The 17,191-nt window shown below is 50.7% G+C and overlaps 1 protein-coding gene across 1 annotated transcript in view; it reads right to left on the bottom strand.

The window, feature by feature from the left end:
* Positions 1-1,183: 1,183 nt before the first annotated feature.
* The window catches only part of LOC102447587 (glypican-5-like), a 749,086-nt gene continuing 733,078 nt past the window's right edge, over positions 1,184-17,191 (bottom strand). The window contains exon 9 of the mRNA XM_075937487.2: positions 1,184-1,515. Coding sequence (XP_075793602.2) covers positions 1,319-1,515 — 197 coding nt within the window. The 3' untranslated portion in view covers positions 1,184-1,318. The remainder of the gene's footprint in view (positions 1,516-17,191) is intronic.

Raw genomic sequence — 17,191 nt, 5'->3', positions numbered from 1 at the left:
ACTTATTCCAGTAATAAACTGAGTCTAACTCCAAAACAACAATTATAAATAGTGTGTATCTAATTGATTAAATTAGAATTAACACAGCTTTACTTAACTTAAAGAAACAGGGTTTAACAGATTAAAAGTGAATACAATCAATTAAAGTATACAAAAATAAAGGAAACTTATCTAACTGGCATGTACACTGCCACCATTTATCCCACCCTCGAGTGCACACTCCTGTGGATCTCAGGGTATGTCTACACTACAGCATTATTTCAAATTAACTTAATTCGAACTTAAGCTAATTCGAAATAATGCATCTAGACACAAAAACTAATTCAAAATAGCGTTTTTCTAATTCGAAATAGCACGTCCACATTGAGAGGACCCTGAATCGAAGGTAAGGCTGGCCGGAACCAGTGCCGGCAGGGCATCGGGGTCGGACTCAGAGTGTGGGGCTGCTGCCTCAGGCTAGCCAAGGTCTGTGCTTAAAGGGACCGACCCCCCATCTCGGACAGACAGTTCTCAGGTTTCTCTGCTTGCTGGCTACCTCACTGAGGGACAGCAAAGCATTTGTGTCTCGGAGTGCTCTGCTTGCCCTCACTCCAGACACCACGGCACTCTGCAACATAGAACCAGACCTGCCCCCGGGGACTCTGCTGCGTCTCGTGGACACGTTGACGGCAGCCTGGCTGCACTGTCTGCACTTGCCATTCAGGAGGACCATCGAGGGGCTGTCAGGATCCAGGGGGCCCTGCGGGAGAGCTTCCACCCTGAGGAGCGCTGATAGTCTCCCCGATCTGCCCCACTGGGGGCTTGTGCCCCATTCCTCCCTCTTGCCCTTCCACTTACCCTCCCCAGCCCCCCTTCCTGATGTCAAATAAAAGACACATATTTTCAAAAATAACAACTCTCTTTATTCAACTCAACTGGGGAGGGGGAATGAAACTGTGGGGAGACGAGGGAAAGGAGGTGGGAGAGGGCAGGAGAGAGGGTGGGAAAGGGGAGGGGGAAAACTGGGAGGAGGGAGCTGGAAGGGGGAAGCAAGGGGAAGAAGGGGGAGGGGAAGCTCAGGGATCATGGGTGGGGGTCTCGCCAGGCCAACCGCCTCCCGGCACAGCAAGGGAGGGGGCCTTGGCGTCCCTGGTGGGATGGGGAGGAGGATGCGCCGGTTGAGGTAGGGGGTGTGGACTTTGAGGGGGAGGGTGTGGAGGTTGAGATGGGAGGGGGAGCAGGAGTGGGAGGAGGGACAGTAGCTGAGGGGGGCAGCAGGCACAGTACCGGTACAGGGCACCATGCTCTGCAGCAGGGCCTGCAGGTGACAGTTCCTTGCTCAGTCCGCTGCAAGCTGCTTCCGTCGGAGCTGCAGGTCCTCCAGCATCCAGGCCTGGATGGTGCGGTACAGGGCTCGCAGGGCCCCCAGGTGCTGGTCCCGGTACTCCTGCCGCGTGGTGGTGGTTCGGAGCAGGCCATGGGTGCGGGAGCGTGTCCCGGGCGGGGTGGTGCACCCTGCACGAGCAGCTGGTGCAGCTGCAGAGAAAGAAGAGAAGTGGTCAGTTCTCCCTGGGGACACAGTGGATGATGCCCAGCCCCCTCCCCCACCCCACAACGTGAGGGCGACCATGCCCTGCACCGTCAGAGCTGCTGTGCTTGCACAGAGGCCATGGTGAGGATGTCCGGTTCTCCCCGGGATTGGGAGCTGCCTCAGGTCCGCACCCATGCCCCTGTGCCGTGTGTAGTGTGGCCGGGGCGGGGGGGGGAGATGTCCCCTGCCTCCGTGTAGAGGGGACATGTGAAGGGAAAGCATCCTGCTGGGTCCCGCTCCGGGGTCGGGAGCATGTCAGGTCTCTTCACACACGCATGGGCCACGGCCCCTGGGTGTCACGCAGCTGGAGCCACCTGCCCAAGGGTGGCATGGCACGTGCTCACACGTGCACAGGTGGCTGCGTGATCCGTGGGAGGCATGGCCCATGCGCACGGTCTCTGGTCTCCCTCTCCACCTCCCCCCCGGCCAGGGGACAGTGCTAGCACTTACCCGGTATGGCCTCCCTGGACAACCCTGCCAACACTGGTGCTGGAACAGCTGGCGGTGGCCCCTCCGGTGAGCCCAGGTCAGGGCCCTCCGGTCCCAGCTTGCTGCCTCCTGGGCTGGCGTGGACCGCCCCACTCCCCAGGAGTTGGTCGAGGGCGGGGAAGTAGGAGCAGGTGGCAGCTCCTGCTGCGGCGCTGCCCCTGGTGGCCCTGGCGTACACCTGCTGCAGCTCTTTGACTTTCAGGCGCACCTGCTCCTGGGTGCACCTGTGTCCCTTTCGGACCATGGTGGCTGCTATGCAGCCATAGACAGCCGCGTTCTCCGTCTAGTGCGGAGATCATGGATGTTGGGGGCCTGCCCCCAAACCTCAACGAGGTCCATGACCTCCGCACTAGTCCAGGAGGGCATGTGCTGTCTACGGCCCCTGGCTGGCCCCTGGGCGCTGGGGGACTGGGCTGGCTGTCACTGGCTGTCTGGCTCATCCTGGGGCCACTGGGTCGGGGCAGAGACTGCTGGCAGGGCTGGCTCTGGCAAGTGCTCTCTGCTACCCCTTTAAGGGCCCCGGGGCTGGGGGAGAGGAGAGGAGTTTTCCTGATTTGGCCCAGAGTGGCCACCAGGGGGAACTGGGAAGGGTTGGAGGCCCCCTAATTCAAAATAAGGGTCTACCCAGCACTTACTTCAAATTAGCTATTTCAAATTAGGCGTTATTCCTCGTAGAATGAGATTTAGCAAGTTCGAATTAAGTGCTCTGCTATTAAAATTAATTCGAACTAACGGCTGTTAGTTCTAATTAACTTTGCAGTGTAGACATACCCTTCAGATTCCCAGATGCTTGCTTGGGCGAGCTTGAAGATCTGAGGCTGGAGAGGAGACAGCCTGTGCAGGTTGTGCAGGTGTCAGTCCAGGCAAGGCAGTCCAGCAACTCTGGTTCACTTTTTCAGGAAGAATGGCTCTTGCGCAAGAGGGAGGGTTTGTGCAAAAAGGAGCCGTCTACACAGCTTCTTTTTGCACAAAAGCCTCTTGCGCAAAAGTGGCTGCTAATTAATTATGCAAATGAAGTGCGGCGATATTCCACGCCACGCTTCATTTGCATAAGCTTTTCTGGAAGAAGGCGATAGTGTAGCCGTAGCCTTAGAAAAGGGAGCTAAGAATCTGATCCTGTGTGTGAAGGAAGTGGGCGGGGGAAAAAGCTGTTGGTTTATGTTTATCCTCTTTTCCCCTAATTCTGTACGCTCTTCCCAATCCCAGGGGAGTGGTTAATTTGCAGAGTTTAGTTACAACAGAAAGCTCTCCCCCCCCTCGAGTAATTCTGTCGCAGAGGGCTCACACAATTACAGAATGGCATGCATATCACTGGGTGGCAGAACCCAGCCAGCAAAGCTGTAGAAATACAGCAGGTGACCCTTTTCAATTTGAAAATGCAAAGGAATTAGTGCTCATGAAAGGTGCTGGCTTGATAGCACTGCAGACCAGAAGTATTATCCACAGGATGCACACAGTATGGGCAAGAGAGCACTAAGCAAGTCCACTCTTGCCAGCCTATGTGCCTGAACTCTGTTCTGGAATGTGCTAAATTCTAACCATTAATACACAAGCTTTAGCAACTCATTAATTCCTAATACTCTTTCTGCTCAGCAGTGTCATCTTTATCCTGTGCTGAGGAAGAACTCAGCATATTAAGACTATATCTGACAGGGTATGTCTACACTACAAAGTTAATTCAAACTAACAGACGTTAGTTCGAATTAACTTTAATAGGCGCTACACATACAAACCGCTAGTTCGAACTTAATTCGAACTAGGTAAACCTCATTCTACGAGGACTAACGCCTAGTTCGAATTAAGTAGTTCGAATTAAGGGCTGTGTAGCCACTTAATTCGAACTAGTGGGAGGCTAGCCCTCCCCAGCTTTCCCTGGTGGCCACTCTGGGCACAACCAGGGAAACTCTTCTGCCCCCCTCCCGGCCCCGGAGCCCTTAAAGGGGCACAGTCTGGCTACCGTGCCCGTGCCAGGTGCAAGCCTGCCAGCACCCAGCCAGCACACCCTGCACCTGGCACGGCATGAGCCAGCCACCCGCTGCCACCCAGCCCTCCGCCTCTTCCCGGGACCAGGCTGGCGGCTCCCAGGAGCCTGCCCGGGGCTGCAAGAGGCGGGCACCCGCCTGGTCTAGTGCGGACATCGTGGACCTCATCGAGGTTTGGGGGGAAACCTCCAACGTCCACGACCTCCACACTAGGCACAGGAAAGTGGCCGTCTAGGGCAGGATAGCTGCCAGGCTGGCCACCCAGGAGCAGGTTTGCATGAAAATCAAGGTGGTCCAGTGAGACCCCCGACCCTGAGTCCTGAGCATAGAACATAAGAACATAGGAATGGCTGTACTGGGTCAGACCAAAGGTCCATCTAGCCCAGTAGCCTGTCTGCCGACAGTGGCCAACACTAGGTACCCTGCAGGGGATGGACCGAAGACAATGACCGAGCCATTTGTCTCATGCCATCCATCTCCAGCCTTCCACAAACAGAGGCCTGGGATGAGGTTTACCAGGGTGGTCGACAAATACCTTTGATGTCGGCAGGGGAGCATCCAGACTATCACGCTGAGATGACAAACAGCTGATCAGCTGTTTGTTGGCTCAGCGCGGCAGCCATGTAAATTTAAATGAAGCGGCGATTATTTAAATCGCTGCTTCATTTTACTATGTTCGGTAGCCTAATCTACATGCCTCTGTCACCAGAGGCATGTAGTCTAGATGTACCCTTTATCTCACTTCTCTTTAAACTCTGCCTTCACAGCCTCCTGCAGCAAGGAGTTCCACAGGTTGACTATTTGCTTTGTGAAGAAGAACTAGCTGTTATTAGTTTGAAGCCTGCTACCCATTCATTTCATTTGGTGTCCTCTAGTCCTTCTATTATGGGAACTAATGAAGAACTTTTCTTTATGCACCCTCTCCATACCACTCGTGCTTTTATAGACCTCTATCATATCCCCCCTTCGTCTCCTCTTTTCTAAGCTGAAAAGTCCCAGTCTCTTTAGCCTCTCTTCATATGGGACCTGTTCCAACCCCCTGATCATTTTAGTTGCCCTCCCCTCTCCCACCCTCTCTCTTCCCCTCTCCCACCTCCTTTTCCCAGTCTCCCCGAGTTTTGTTCAATAAAGAGAGTTTCTATTTTTGAACACACGTGTCCTTTATTTTGTACAATAGGAAGGGGGGCTAGGGAGGGGTAAGTGGAAGGAGGTGAGGGAGGAATGGGGCACGAGCCCCCGATGGGGAGGACTGGGGTGGCTCTGCGGGCTTCTCGGGGTGGAAGCTCTCCTGAAGCCCCTCGACTGACCCCCCCCCCGGATGGCAGCCTGCGGCAAGTGCAGCCGGGCTGATGGCCGAGTGCTGTGATGTGCCGAGTGTGGGCATTCAGGGCACTCCAAGCCAGGACTGCTTTGCTGTCCCTCATCGAATTAGACAAGCGAGCGGGGAACCCCTGAGAACTGTCTGTCCGGGGTGGGGGTCGGGTCCCTTTAAGCACAGCCCTCGGCTAGCCTGAGACAGCAGCTCCACGCTCTAAGTCCTCATCTGATGCCCTGCCAGCACTGCTTCCGGCCATCCTTAACCCCGGTTCAGGGTCCACTCAATGTGGACATGCTAGTTCGAATTAGCAAAGTGCTAATTCGAACTAGTTTTTAGGTCTAGATGCGTTAGTTCGAATTAGCTTAGTTCGAATTAACTAATTCGAATTAAGTTAGTTCGAATTAGTGCTGTAGTGTAGACATACCCTAAGATATTGCTTGACTATTGCTTTCCATTGATCTATTTCTGTTTGTTTGCCTCATCTATATAGATAGCAAGATGCTCTGGGCAGGGACTGGCTTTGCCTGTAAATGGAATGACTGGATCCATGATCTGGCCCTCTCAGTGCTATTCTGGTATTCATTATTTGCCCAGGAGTGCCCCCATCACAGACAATGGCTGAACAAACACAGAACAAAATGATGGTTTATGCTTCACAGCGCTTACAGTGCAAGCGGCAATAACATTGGCAATTATAGAGCATAAAGGGCACAGTTATGAACCAGAGACTATAACAAAACATTAGAGTGCAAGATCTTTGGGGAGGGACTGTTTCTTTGTTCTGCTGTTGCACACTGCCATAGGCAATGGAACCCTGGTGTGCAGTCCTTGCCATAGAAAAAGTGGTAAGTGTTTGAATACATGTTGCGTTTACAGTGTTAGGTTTCTATACTTCACTGGCAATTCCTGAACTTGTGCTACTTCCATTTATTTGTACCCATATTTATGCTTTTGGTCCTGCAATCAATAAAGCAGTCACTCTGATGGAATTCTATTACTGTTTCTAGGAGACTTGGGCACAGAGCCTATGTCTAGACCGCAGGCTTCTTGCGCAAGAAGCGTTTTTTTAAAGAGATCTTCTGAAAAAACGTCTTCCGAAAGAGAGAATCCACACACAGAAGTGCGTTGAAACCAGACTGATTGGACGCTGTCTTGCATAAAAGGCCACCCGGAACCACTTCAGACAGGGCTTTCGGTCTCCAGCTGCTTCCGAGTGCTGGTGCCGGAGCCTTGCAGAGACACACGCTTAAAGGGACCCCCCTGGGCAGCCATTTCTCTGCTGCTGCTGCCTGCTTGCTACCTCTTCGAGGGAGAGCAAAGTTTTATCAGTGCCTGCTGTGGTTGCCTGCTTTTTCAGATGCCACAGCTTTGTTCTCTGTGCCATGGAGCGGAGCTGCCCCTGGGCATGCGATGGCCTCAAACGGCCACGCTGCAGTTTTTGCAGCACTTTGTGCCAGCTGCCTTCCTGGTCTTGCATGACCTGGACCCATAGCTCATTCTGGGGATCCTCTCCATGGCTGCGGCTGCTCCACTCTGGCAACTGCACCCCACAGTGGAGAGGCGTTTTTGGAGGCTCGACACCAGTCCGGACTGGTGGGACAGGCTGGTCCTGGAGCAGTGGGACGACCAGCAGTGGCTCAATAACTTCTACATGCAGAAGGCCCCCTTTCTAGAATGCTGTGCCTGGCTCGCCCCCGCCCTCCGGAGACGCGACACCCACCTGCGACCCGCCATCCCCCTGGAGAAGCGGGTCTCAATGGCCCTCTGGAAGCTCGCCACCCCCGACAGCCCCGATGGTGGGCAACCAGTTCAGTGTGTGGAAGTCCGCCGTTGGAGCCCTCCTCATGGAGGTAAGGGACTCTCAGGCTGCAGTCCCTGCAGGGGGGTGGGGACAGTGTTGCATAAGGGGGACCCTCGGGAAAGGGAGCTGCAGGGGGTGGAGTAGAGGTGGGTGAAAGCCCTGGGGGTTTGTGCTGTCCCGCCCTCACACAGCCCTGCTGCTGGGGGAGCAGCCTCATAGGAGGTGGCTCCTGCAGTGTTTGGGGGGAGTGCAAGGGAGAGGAGCAGGGCAGGCACCTCCCAAGGGCTCAGGCATCCCCTCTCTCATTCTCTGTTTTGTGTGTTTCTTTGTCTCCTTCTGCAGGTAGTGAGGGCCGTCAACTTGATCCTGCTGCAGCGGGTCGTCCGTCTGGGAGACCTGGATGTGATCGTGGTCGGATTTGCTGCCCTGGGGTTCCCAAACTACAGGGGAGCCATTGATGGGACCCACATCCCGATCCATGCATTGGAGCATCAGAAGGGCTACTTTTCAATGGTGCTGCTGCCAGCCCTGGTTAACCACTTTACAGACATTTTTGTTGGGTGGTTGGGCAGAGCACACGATGACCAAGTCTTCAGGAACTCCAGCCTGTACTGCAAACTGTAGGCGGGCACATTTTTCTCCTGCCATGAACTTGCCATTGAGGACGTGCAGATGCCACTGTGCATCATGGGGGACATGGACTACCCTCTGATACCGTGGCTGATGAAGCCATACACCAGCCACCTGGATCCCAGCAGGAACCAATTTAATGCTCACCTGAACTGGGCCCGAATCCAGGTGGAGTGCACCTTCGGCCACCTCAAGATACATTTCCGGTGCCTGCTGACCCGCCTCATGTGGAGAGGAAGGGGGAGGCCATCCTCCCAGGGTGGGGGGCAGTTGCTGGCCATGAGGAGTGAGCCTTCCAGCAGCCATAGACAGCTGCCATCCACCAGGCCCATTAGGCCGGGGTGCGCATCCAGGAGGCCCTGAGGGAGATGTTCTGTGCTGCCGGCTTCTCTCCCCCATCCCCAGCTCACAGAAAAGCAGCCAAGGGAAGTACCACAGTGGAATTCCCTCATGGGTGGCAGAGGAGCCGGGAGCAGCCTGGGCTGTCTGTGGGAACGGCTGCTGCCTCACATGTGCCTCGGTGTGGCATTCCTCGGTCTGTGTGGGGTTGTGCCTGTGCCCTTTTGGCTAGACTGTGTCCAGCCATGGTGGCCTCCCTTGAGCCTGGGAGCAGGGACTGCCCGCTGAGTCCATGTGCCACACAGTAATGCGCCACGTGATTGCACACACACTGCTGCACGATATCCAGCCCGAGTGACACTCACCCCTGCCCCCTGTGCGCCCGCCTCCCCCGCCCTGTGTGTGTGACAAGGTGAGAACACTCACCTGAAGGTCCCTCCCTGGCATCCGAGGAGGCCTGGGAGACTTCCTGACTCATAGGCACTGGCCCCAGGGAGAGGGTCATGGTGCTGTCTCTTTCTCCTCCGCCACCATCGCTGGCTGGCTCTGGCCCTTCTGCTCTGCAGAGACCTCTGGCTGCGTGATCATGGGGGACTTGAGGCTGGAGTCAATGAGGATGGGTGGGGAGGATGTTTCCCCACCCCCAGGATCTCATGGAGCTCCTTATCCACTGGGCCACTGAAGGAGCCCCCCAGCCTCCCTACAATCTGGACCCCCCTTATCTGTCCTATGTCCCAAGGGTGCCAGGTGCCAGAACTGCACTCTGTGGCCCGGACATATCCCTGGTGGAGCTCCTTCACCTTACTCGGGACCTGTTCCAAGATCCATGGTGGGTGTCCACACTCCGCCAGGGACGCGGCCATCTGGCCATAAATGTCCACATTGTGGCACTTGGCCTGGGGATCCTCTAACGTCTCCTCCTCGCCCCACAGTTCAAGGAGGGACTGGATCTCTGGGCCAGACCAGGATGGGTCGCACCTCTTGGTCCCCCTGGGTGCATCTTGGGACCCCTGGGGCTGCTCCCTGCAAGGGCCAGAGGGGCTGCGGGAGGCTTAAGGCTGTGCCATGGGTCTGAATGCCTGTGGCAGGGAGAGCTGTGTGGTCAGGGTGCTGCTCTGAAGGCTTGTCCAGGGTGCCTGCAGCTTTAAGAGGGACCAGGAGACAGGAACTATAGAGTTGTGATTACTTTGTATGGTGTGGTCACCAGAGCACCTGTGTTATTTCCTGGAGTCCTCTTCTTTCGAAAAAAAACCCTCCTCCCCATCCACACACACCTTTTTCCAAAGGAGCTCTTTCGGAAAAGAGGCTTCTGCCTCATAGAATGAGGATTACCGCTATTGGAAAAAGCCCTCTGTTCTTTCAATTTACTATAGAAAAAATGCAATTGCAGTGTGGACGTTCCTCAAGTTTTGTCAGAAAAATGGCTGTTTTTCTGACAAAACTCTGTAGTGTAGCCATACCCAGAGTAAGAAAAATTACTTTTGGAGTGAGGTACCTGGCACTAGAGCATATTATGGGTTGGTATTTTACTGAGTCTCTTGAGACTAATCCTGATCTTGGGTAGATATCTGTACAATAAAAAAAACCTTCTAGGTACATTGTACTACTATTCTATTCCTATCATTGTATGTAGCAATGGAGAGGCTGGAAGAGAAAACACAATGGCTGAGTCTAGACTGGCATGATTTTCCACAAATGCTTTTAACGGAAAAGTTTTTCCATTAAAAGCATTTGCGGAAAAGAGCGTCTAGATTGGCACAGACGCTTTTGTGCAAAAGCACTTTTTGCAGAAAAGCATCCATGCCAATCTAGACGCGGTTTTGCCCAAGAAAGCCCCGATCGCCATTTTTGCCATTGAGGCTTTTTTGCACAAAACAGTTTTTAGTTATCTACACTAGCCCTCTTGCGCAAATACATTTGCGCAAGAGGGCTTTTTCCTAAACGGGATCATCATAGTATTTGTGCAAGGTCACTGACAATCTTATATTAGATCGTCAGTGTTCTTGCGCAAATTCAAGCGGCTAGTATAGACAGCTGGCAAGTTTTTCCGCAAAAGCAGCTGCTTTTGCGGAAAAACTTGTCAGTTTAGACGCAGCCTGGGGGATGAAGTAGTCAGGAATGTTAGGTGGGGGAATTGGTATGCCCCTTTCTTCTATGGTAATGAGAACACATGACCATATACCCCCTTCTAGCCGCCAAGTTCTCTTCTGCGTACCACAGATGACCCCAAGTCCTGCTACACTTTCAAGACAAGATCTGGGTCTCTAAAACTCTCACCTCTGGGAATTAAATCTCTTAAGCTTTCCACACTCCCATCTGATTTCTAACAAGCTGCCAAAGTCCTGCAACATGAGAAACTCTTCACTTCATCCTAGCTGCCAAAATTGTTCTTTCAGCCCCAGAAAGAGCTGCACCCAACCCTATACCCAGGATACTGCTTATTGCCAGAGGCTTGGACTGGATTCCTTTTGGGACACACCACCTTGCTCCTTGATTCAGAATGACATGATGTGTCCCCTCCCTTCAGACAGAGCATCTGCAATGCATTCAGTTCTAGGTAACTGGTTGAGTGAAAGGCCTGCTCCGGAAGTAGTACCTGGAAATGAGTTACATTGTCCACAAAGCAACAGATAGCAATTACTCTTTAGAGATAATATTTGCTGCTGTTAAAAATAAATGATTATGTAATTGGGGTCAACACTTAGAATCCTAAGCAGTAAATTTCCGTGCATCTTCAGGATTCAATCTCAGTCTCCTCTCTGCCTATTTGAAAACAAATGTATCCCCTTCACTCTTCCAGAAGCTCTGCCCAGCCTCTTTGTGTATGGACCTTCTCTGATTCCCTCAGAAGCACTGAAAAGGGTCATCCAACCATGCAGAAAGCTTCTGGCCTCCCAGCTCTGGCCTACCCTGCTGGCTTGTGTCTATACATGGAGCTACAACTTACCCCCTGCCCATCCTGCTCTGCCCACAGCTGCTGTTGCTTTTCTAAGCCTCAGGCACCAACCTGCTGGCCAGAGTGGGGCAAGGTGGAAGCATCAGAAGGAGACTCAGAAGGCTGTATAGAAGAGGAGGCATTCTTGGCAGGGAAGAGGCAGGACTGACTCATGAGAAGAGGAGTATCCAGTGTCTTATTTCTAAAAAGCTTCTCTGTGAAAGGAAAGGAAGAAAATCCGATGGCAGGAGAGATCATACAAGCTTGATATGTGGTCACGTGTAGCCTTGCTACCTTCTTAGGCAGGTCACTGTCCAAGGCTGGCAAAACGAAGCAGTCACAAGAGAGGCAAAGAGAAGGCAGACAGTGGTGGGACGTGGGACTTCAGGAAATGGCAAGTCCTGACAGGAAATCCAAAGGTGGTGAAGGAACGTTGTCAGATAGAGGAGTTTAGTGGCTCATTATAACGATAGGCACAGGCAGCCCGGCTCCCCGTGACAAAGTCCCTGTCTGTTATGGATCACTCATCTCGCTCTTTCAATGGATCTTTCTACCATTGATAGCATTGTTGCCAGTCCACATCCTGTTAAATTATCTCATCTCAGTGTTCAGCAGTAAAATGATAAGCCATGACATACGTTATATGAAAAATATCGGTGGCATGTCAAACTCTAAGGTTATGGTATTTCGTCTATTTTATATAAGTATACAGGGCCCTGACCATCCCGATAGTCACTCTCACACACCCCCTTTGGCTGATGAGTGTTGCATGTGTCAGGATTATTGAGACCCAAAGGTAGAAGGAAGGAAGGAATGACAAGCTATCTGCAGTGGTTTATTTACTACCAAACACTTCAGTTAACCTACCTCTCTTTAATTCTCATAGGCATCTGTGGAGCATTCCTTGTTGTCAGAATGTCAGTTAATGTCATTAAGCTTGGCTAGTCACTTGCAAAGTCTTGAATGAGCTTAAGGAATAATAATGAATAGAGAAGCTATTCACCTTCTTCATTCTTTCTCTGGCTCCGTCAGCTTTCTGAAAGGTTTCCAGAGCAAGCTGGTACACTTCCTGCCATGAATTCTTCTGTCTCTGGGTCTGTATGTTAGTGCAAGACCTGGTTTACCGAAGGTAGAAATTCAGTAGGCACAGACCCTTTTCGACATGAATGTCACTGTGACAGGGCGCCTGCCCTGCACTGGCCCTTTTAGACCAGGACTCAAGCCCCGAGCCAGGGCTAGGAACAGAGAGGCCAGCTGAGGCTGTTTGGGCTAGGGAGAGCCCAGCTGGTAGCTATTCGCTGAAGCACAATTTGCCTGGAGGGGCCAGCTGAAGCTATTAGGGCGAGTGAGAGCCCAGCTGACAGCTATAAATGGAGAAGCACAGTTTGCTTAGGGAGAGCCAGTGGAGGGCTGATGGCAGAGGAAGCAGGAGCTCCTTGGAGGGAGACAAGCTGGGGATAACCAGCAAAGGCTGGAAGAGGGCCAGCCAAGACTCCCCCTGGCTAGGGGCTGGAGACAAAGCCCCTGGTTTGCGGGCGGATCGTGAGGCCGGCTAGGTAAGCCGAGCCGTTGAGACAAACGCCAATGATGAGCAACCCGTACAGACTGTAACTTGCCCTGAGAGGGGCTAGATGAGGACAGTTAGGGGGCACAGTGGGGGCTTGCACCCTGACAGTCACCATAATTATAACCTTATTGTGCTTTCAACTATGAAGGTTTCCTTACAACACCAGGCTAAGGAGCATCAGAAATTCTGACTGGGGCCAACCTGGGTAATGTTAACACCAGCCACTGTTAATTTGCTCTCTCCTGAGCGTTATTATGAAATCTTGAGCTGATGCCAGGGTAAAACTGGGAGCTGCGCAGATCTGGCACCACACATAATAGTATGTGTACCAGGAGTGGGCAATTATTTTCACACAGGGGCCACTCCACAAATTATGGTAACTCATCACAGGTCAGCTGGGAGGGTGTCAGGTTGAAGGCGGTGAGAGAGACAGACAGTGCGAGTGAGTGAGAGCGATTCCATGTGTGTGCAGTGGTGCAAGAACAGTTTTTGGAGTGGGGGTTGCTGAGCTGAACTCCCTCTGTCCACACCCCTCACCACCCTTTAGAGCAGCAGCCGGCAGCCAGGCCCCTGCGTGTGGGGGCTGGTGGCCAGGACCCTGAGCAACAGGGCTCAGTGGCTGGGACCCTGGGCAGCAGGAGCATGTGGCCAAGATGTCCAAATCCTGGGAGTACTGCAGGACCCTCCACACCCTTATTTCCCGCACCTGTGTGTGTGTGTGTGTGTGTGTGTGTGTGTGTGTGTGACAGACAGGTTGTGACATAGACTGATGAGGGGGTTGTGACTGTGCACTGGCTGCTGCTGGGTAAGTTACTGAGAGATGCTGTGCACTGTCTCCTCCAGACAGGGAAAGCTCTCCCTGCCCCGTCTTCTCTTCCCTACTCTTCAGAGAGGGTGTGTGTGGGGGGGGAGAGCGGGGAGTGTGGGTGTGAAAGAGGGAGAGCTGGTTGGCTCCCCGAGAAACGTTAGAAACACGTTTGCCTCTTTAAAACGGGCCGGCGTCTCAGACACCATTTACACTTCAGTGACCTTGCTGAGTGACCTTGCTCTGCAGAGATGAGGTACAGAGACATGGGGACGCCCTGAGCTCCCTCTTGCCACCTGCCCCGGCTCTGCACAGCTAGCGGGAGGGTCCCGGGAGCACCTCAGTTGCAGGATGGAACAAGGTGCGGGGAGGGACAGCTGAACACACGCTGCCGGCTGGAAGTCTGCACCTGCTAATCAACCTGGCGGGCGGGAGAGAAGTGCTGGGTGGGCTGGATCTAGCTCATGGGCCGTATTTGTCCCACGCCTGCTTAAGAGCCTGGCTCAGGAAGGAGGCTTGCACTGACTGAAAAGGCAGGCTCAGTGGTAGCATCTTAAAGGGGGCTACCGGGTCTCAGTCACCATTCTACGTCCTCTCTCACTATGAAGGAAAGCTGCCCTCACTTCAGTGAGATTCACAATCGTATCGGCTTTGCCTCAGTCAGCCAGCCATGACCATTCTCTTGCCTCTCGTCTCTCTGAGCTCTGCCTTGGGGACAACACTGATCTGCTGATAGCTCCTGAGCCAGCAAAGTATTTACTGTACAGACTCCCATTGACTCCAGTGAGCTTTGAGGCCAGCCCATTGGTTTCAGCAGGGCTACTCCTGTACTTAAAGGTTAGCAGGTGCTCATCTTCTCACTAGCCACAGGGGGCTTCTCCCAAAGCAGACTGTTTTAAGGGCCCACCTGACCAGAAAAGCTTTCAGCATCCAATTGCTGCCTCACCCTGACTAGGTCAGTGCTAGTGCCACTGCACTTACGTTGCACGGGTCATGGTTATTCCAGGTGTACCTCTCATCTTGTTCCACACCAGCAGTTGATCATTTTAACAAGAAGCATCCAGCTAATGTTTCTATCTACTAATTTGAATGAAAATTAAAAGATGGGAAAATATTGAGGTCTGAGGTGAGTGGTGGCTTGAATGGATCTGTGGAGGAGAAGAGCCCCCACGGTGGGAAGGGGGAGGTGAGCAGAGGGGTGCTGTGTGTGTGTGTGTGGTAGGATGAGCAGATTCAGGACTTTTAATAGGGAAGCTTTTGGAAGGAGGCTAACTGCGCGTAGGTTGGTGAAGTTTACCACTCTCTGTAAAGCTGAAGTCTTAACCGACCTCCAAAAAAGCAGAAAAATGTTTTCAGATTATTAAACTCTGGAGGGGAGCAGCTGCCTGTGGGGTCAAGTCACTTGTTTGCAGCTGTCAGGCGAGTGAGACTTACGATGGAAGTTGTGTCCTTTTCCCTTCTATTAGGTGGATGAGTGGGGAATGTACTCAGCTAATGATGGAATGGAAAAAAGCCCTGGTGTTTGCTTGGAATCGCAAACTATTCCCAGGCTGTTTCATGAGTGTTCTTTCCTGCTTTCAGCTTTGGCAGCAAATGCTCCAGAAACCTGAGTTTGACACTTGGGCTTGATCAACTGAATCTTTGACATTCGAGGGGAAACAATTTAGAAATTTTAAAACAGGAGACCTAAACACCATATTTAGGTGCTTGAATAAGTGGCCTGATCTTTGAAATTGTAAAATACCTGGCAGCTCCCAGCAGTGGGAAGCCTTATTTGGTTCAGCACTTTTGAAAACCAGGCCACTTTATTTAGGTGCCTAAAACCTGGGCCTAGACATCTCCTGTTAGCCTCCCCGTTTTGCACATTATAACTGCTGCAGAACCCTTTTCAGGAATACTGAGAAGCTCAGGGTGGTTCCATGACACTATAATGTTCTGTTTTGTTTTGGATGGAGTTTTAATAAGAAAACATCTTGAATTGCCATAAATGCTGCTGAATTAATTATTCAGAGTTAATAAGTGGGCTATGAGTGCAAGACTTTTTGGGAACACTTTTGTTTCTGAACAAAGTTTTGCATGTGTCTTGTAAGAAGAATGTATACTTACAGAAAAAGTAACAATGGCTGAGTTTCTCTCTGATTACAATCTTGTGAACAATTATAAACACATATGGTACATATCTTGGGCTCTTTAGATATTGCCAGTATAGCAATTGGAGCTGCAAAAGTTGGGTTCCTGAATAGTCTTAGATAGTATGTTTCATCCACAGAATTTCAAAGTGCCTTACAAAAATTGGTTACATACTATGTCCACGGGAATACTGAGTTAGAGAAATCAATTGACTTGTTCAAAGTTCAACAGCAAGACAGTGGCATAGTCAGAACCGATTGTCCCAGACATGGAACCTCCATACACAGTATGAATAACTACATAATTTGCATTTAAAGGTTCAACAGGAAGAGATCAGCTTGTATATGGAGCTCTCAAGCATAGTACTAGAGGGTTGGCACGCCAACATTTTTTTTTTGTATTTTAAATAATTTAACCAGTAGTGTTGAATAATAAATGATTTTAAACATTTTATAAAACGTAACCATTAAACATTAATTTTTAAAACTTTCAGTACTTTTTTATCTTAAGTATTTATATTCATTGGCTTGCTCTAAAAACATGGTCTTAATTACCTCCTAGATGAACACTTGCACTGAAAAACAAAAGCAAAATCCCTCTAGTTTTCCTCCTAAGGTTTTTAATGCTTGTGAAAGCAAATTATATTTTTGTTTGTGATTTTAAGTTCTGCATCCTTTACATTTTTTTCCTTTAAGTTTGAAGATAGTATGGTCTTTGGCTAGGAGTAGGGAAGGTGGAAAATTATTCCGTACCCCAGTCGTATCTACTGCACTTCAAATGGATTTTTTTCTAGTTCTTAAAGGTCCCCTGTGCTTAGTAAAAAGGAGCTCCAATTGCCAGTTCTTAGAATTATCTGACATAATGGTAATTTTTTATCCTGGATGCTTCCAATGTGATATATACAGGAGCTAATCAAATGAGACATTAGTTTAACTGTTTCCCTTGTTTTAATAAAGTGAACTGTATAAAGATTGGTTTGGGGAAGGTTGATGCAGGAGGACAAAGTCATGTGTTTAGATTTTTTTATTTTATTTTGCTACAGAAATTCTTCATTAAAAATGTACAGCGAGATATAGCTGAATAATTTACATTGCCTTTATCTCAACTATGCTGCCCAGTGAGTTAAGAGAGACTACGGTCATTCGTGAAGCAGAAAAAATATATCCTAAGACAAGTATATCAAAAGACATGTTATTTTTATGGTTTTTATGTTTAGCCAGTAATTTTCTGTTCTAATAATAGCAGATTTCCAAATTTAAGACTCTACTTCTGTAGTGGATTTGGATCCCAACCCAACTGTTCACACTGTGGTCATGAAAGAAGGACCTTTGGCATTTCAGATCTTGGCCTAATATTGACTTGAATGATCACATAAAGGTTTAGTCTTAATCCTAAAGGCAAGACACCATAACATTTTGACAGCTGCCTTTGTAGTGATTTATGGCTACACAGAGCACATATAGACATCATGAGAGTCAGGAACATACACAATGCAGTTGGGGTATACAACTTCTGATCTTTAGCTCTATAAACACAGACCTCTAACTGGTGGGCAGCCTCATGAGTTAAGCCTGTGAACGTATTGATAAACACCTCAGGAGGTCTGACAGTTCATGGAATGGTAC

The sequence above is a fragment of the Pelodiscus sinensis genome, chromosome 10, assembly GCF_052426305.1.
Source record: "Pelodiscus sinensis isolate ZL-2025 chromosome 10, ASM5242630v1, whole genome shotgun sequence".
In the NCBI taxonomy this organism is placed as follows: domain Eukaryota; kingdom Metazoa; phylum Chordata; order Testudines; family Trionychidae; genus Pelodiscus; species Pelodiscus sinensis.
Note: the sequence above shows the minus strand (reverse complement) of the source record. Positions and strands in the feature narration are given on the sequence as shown.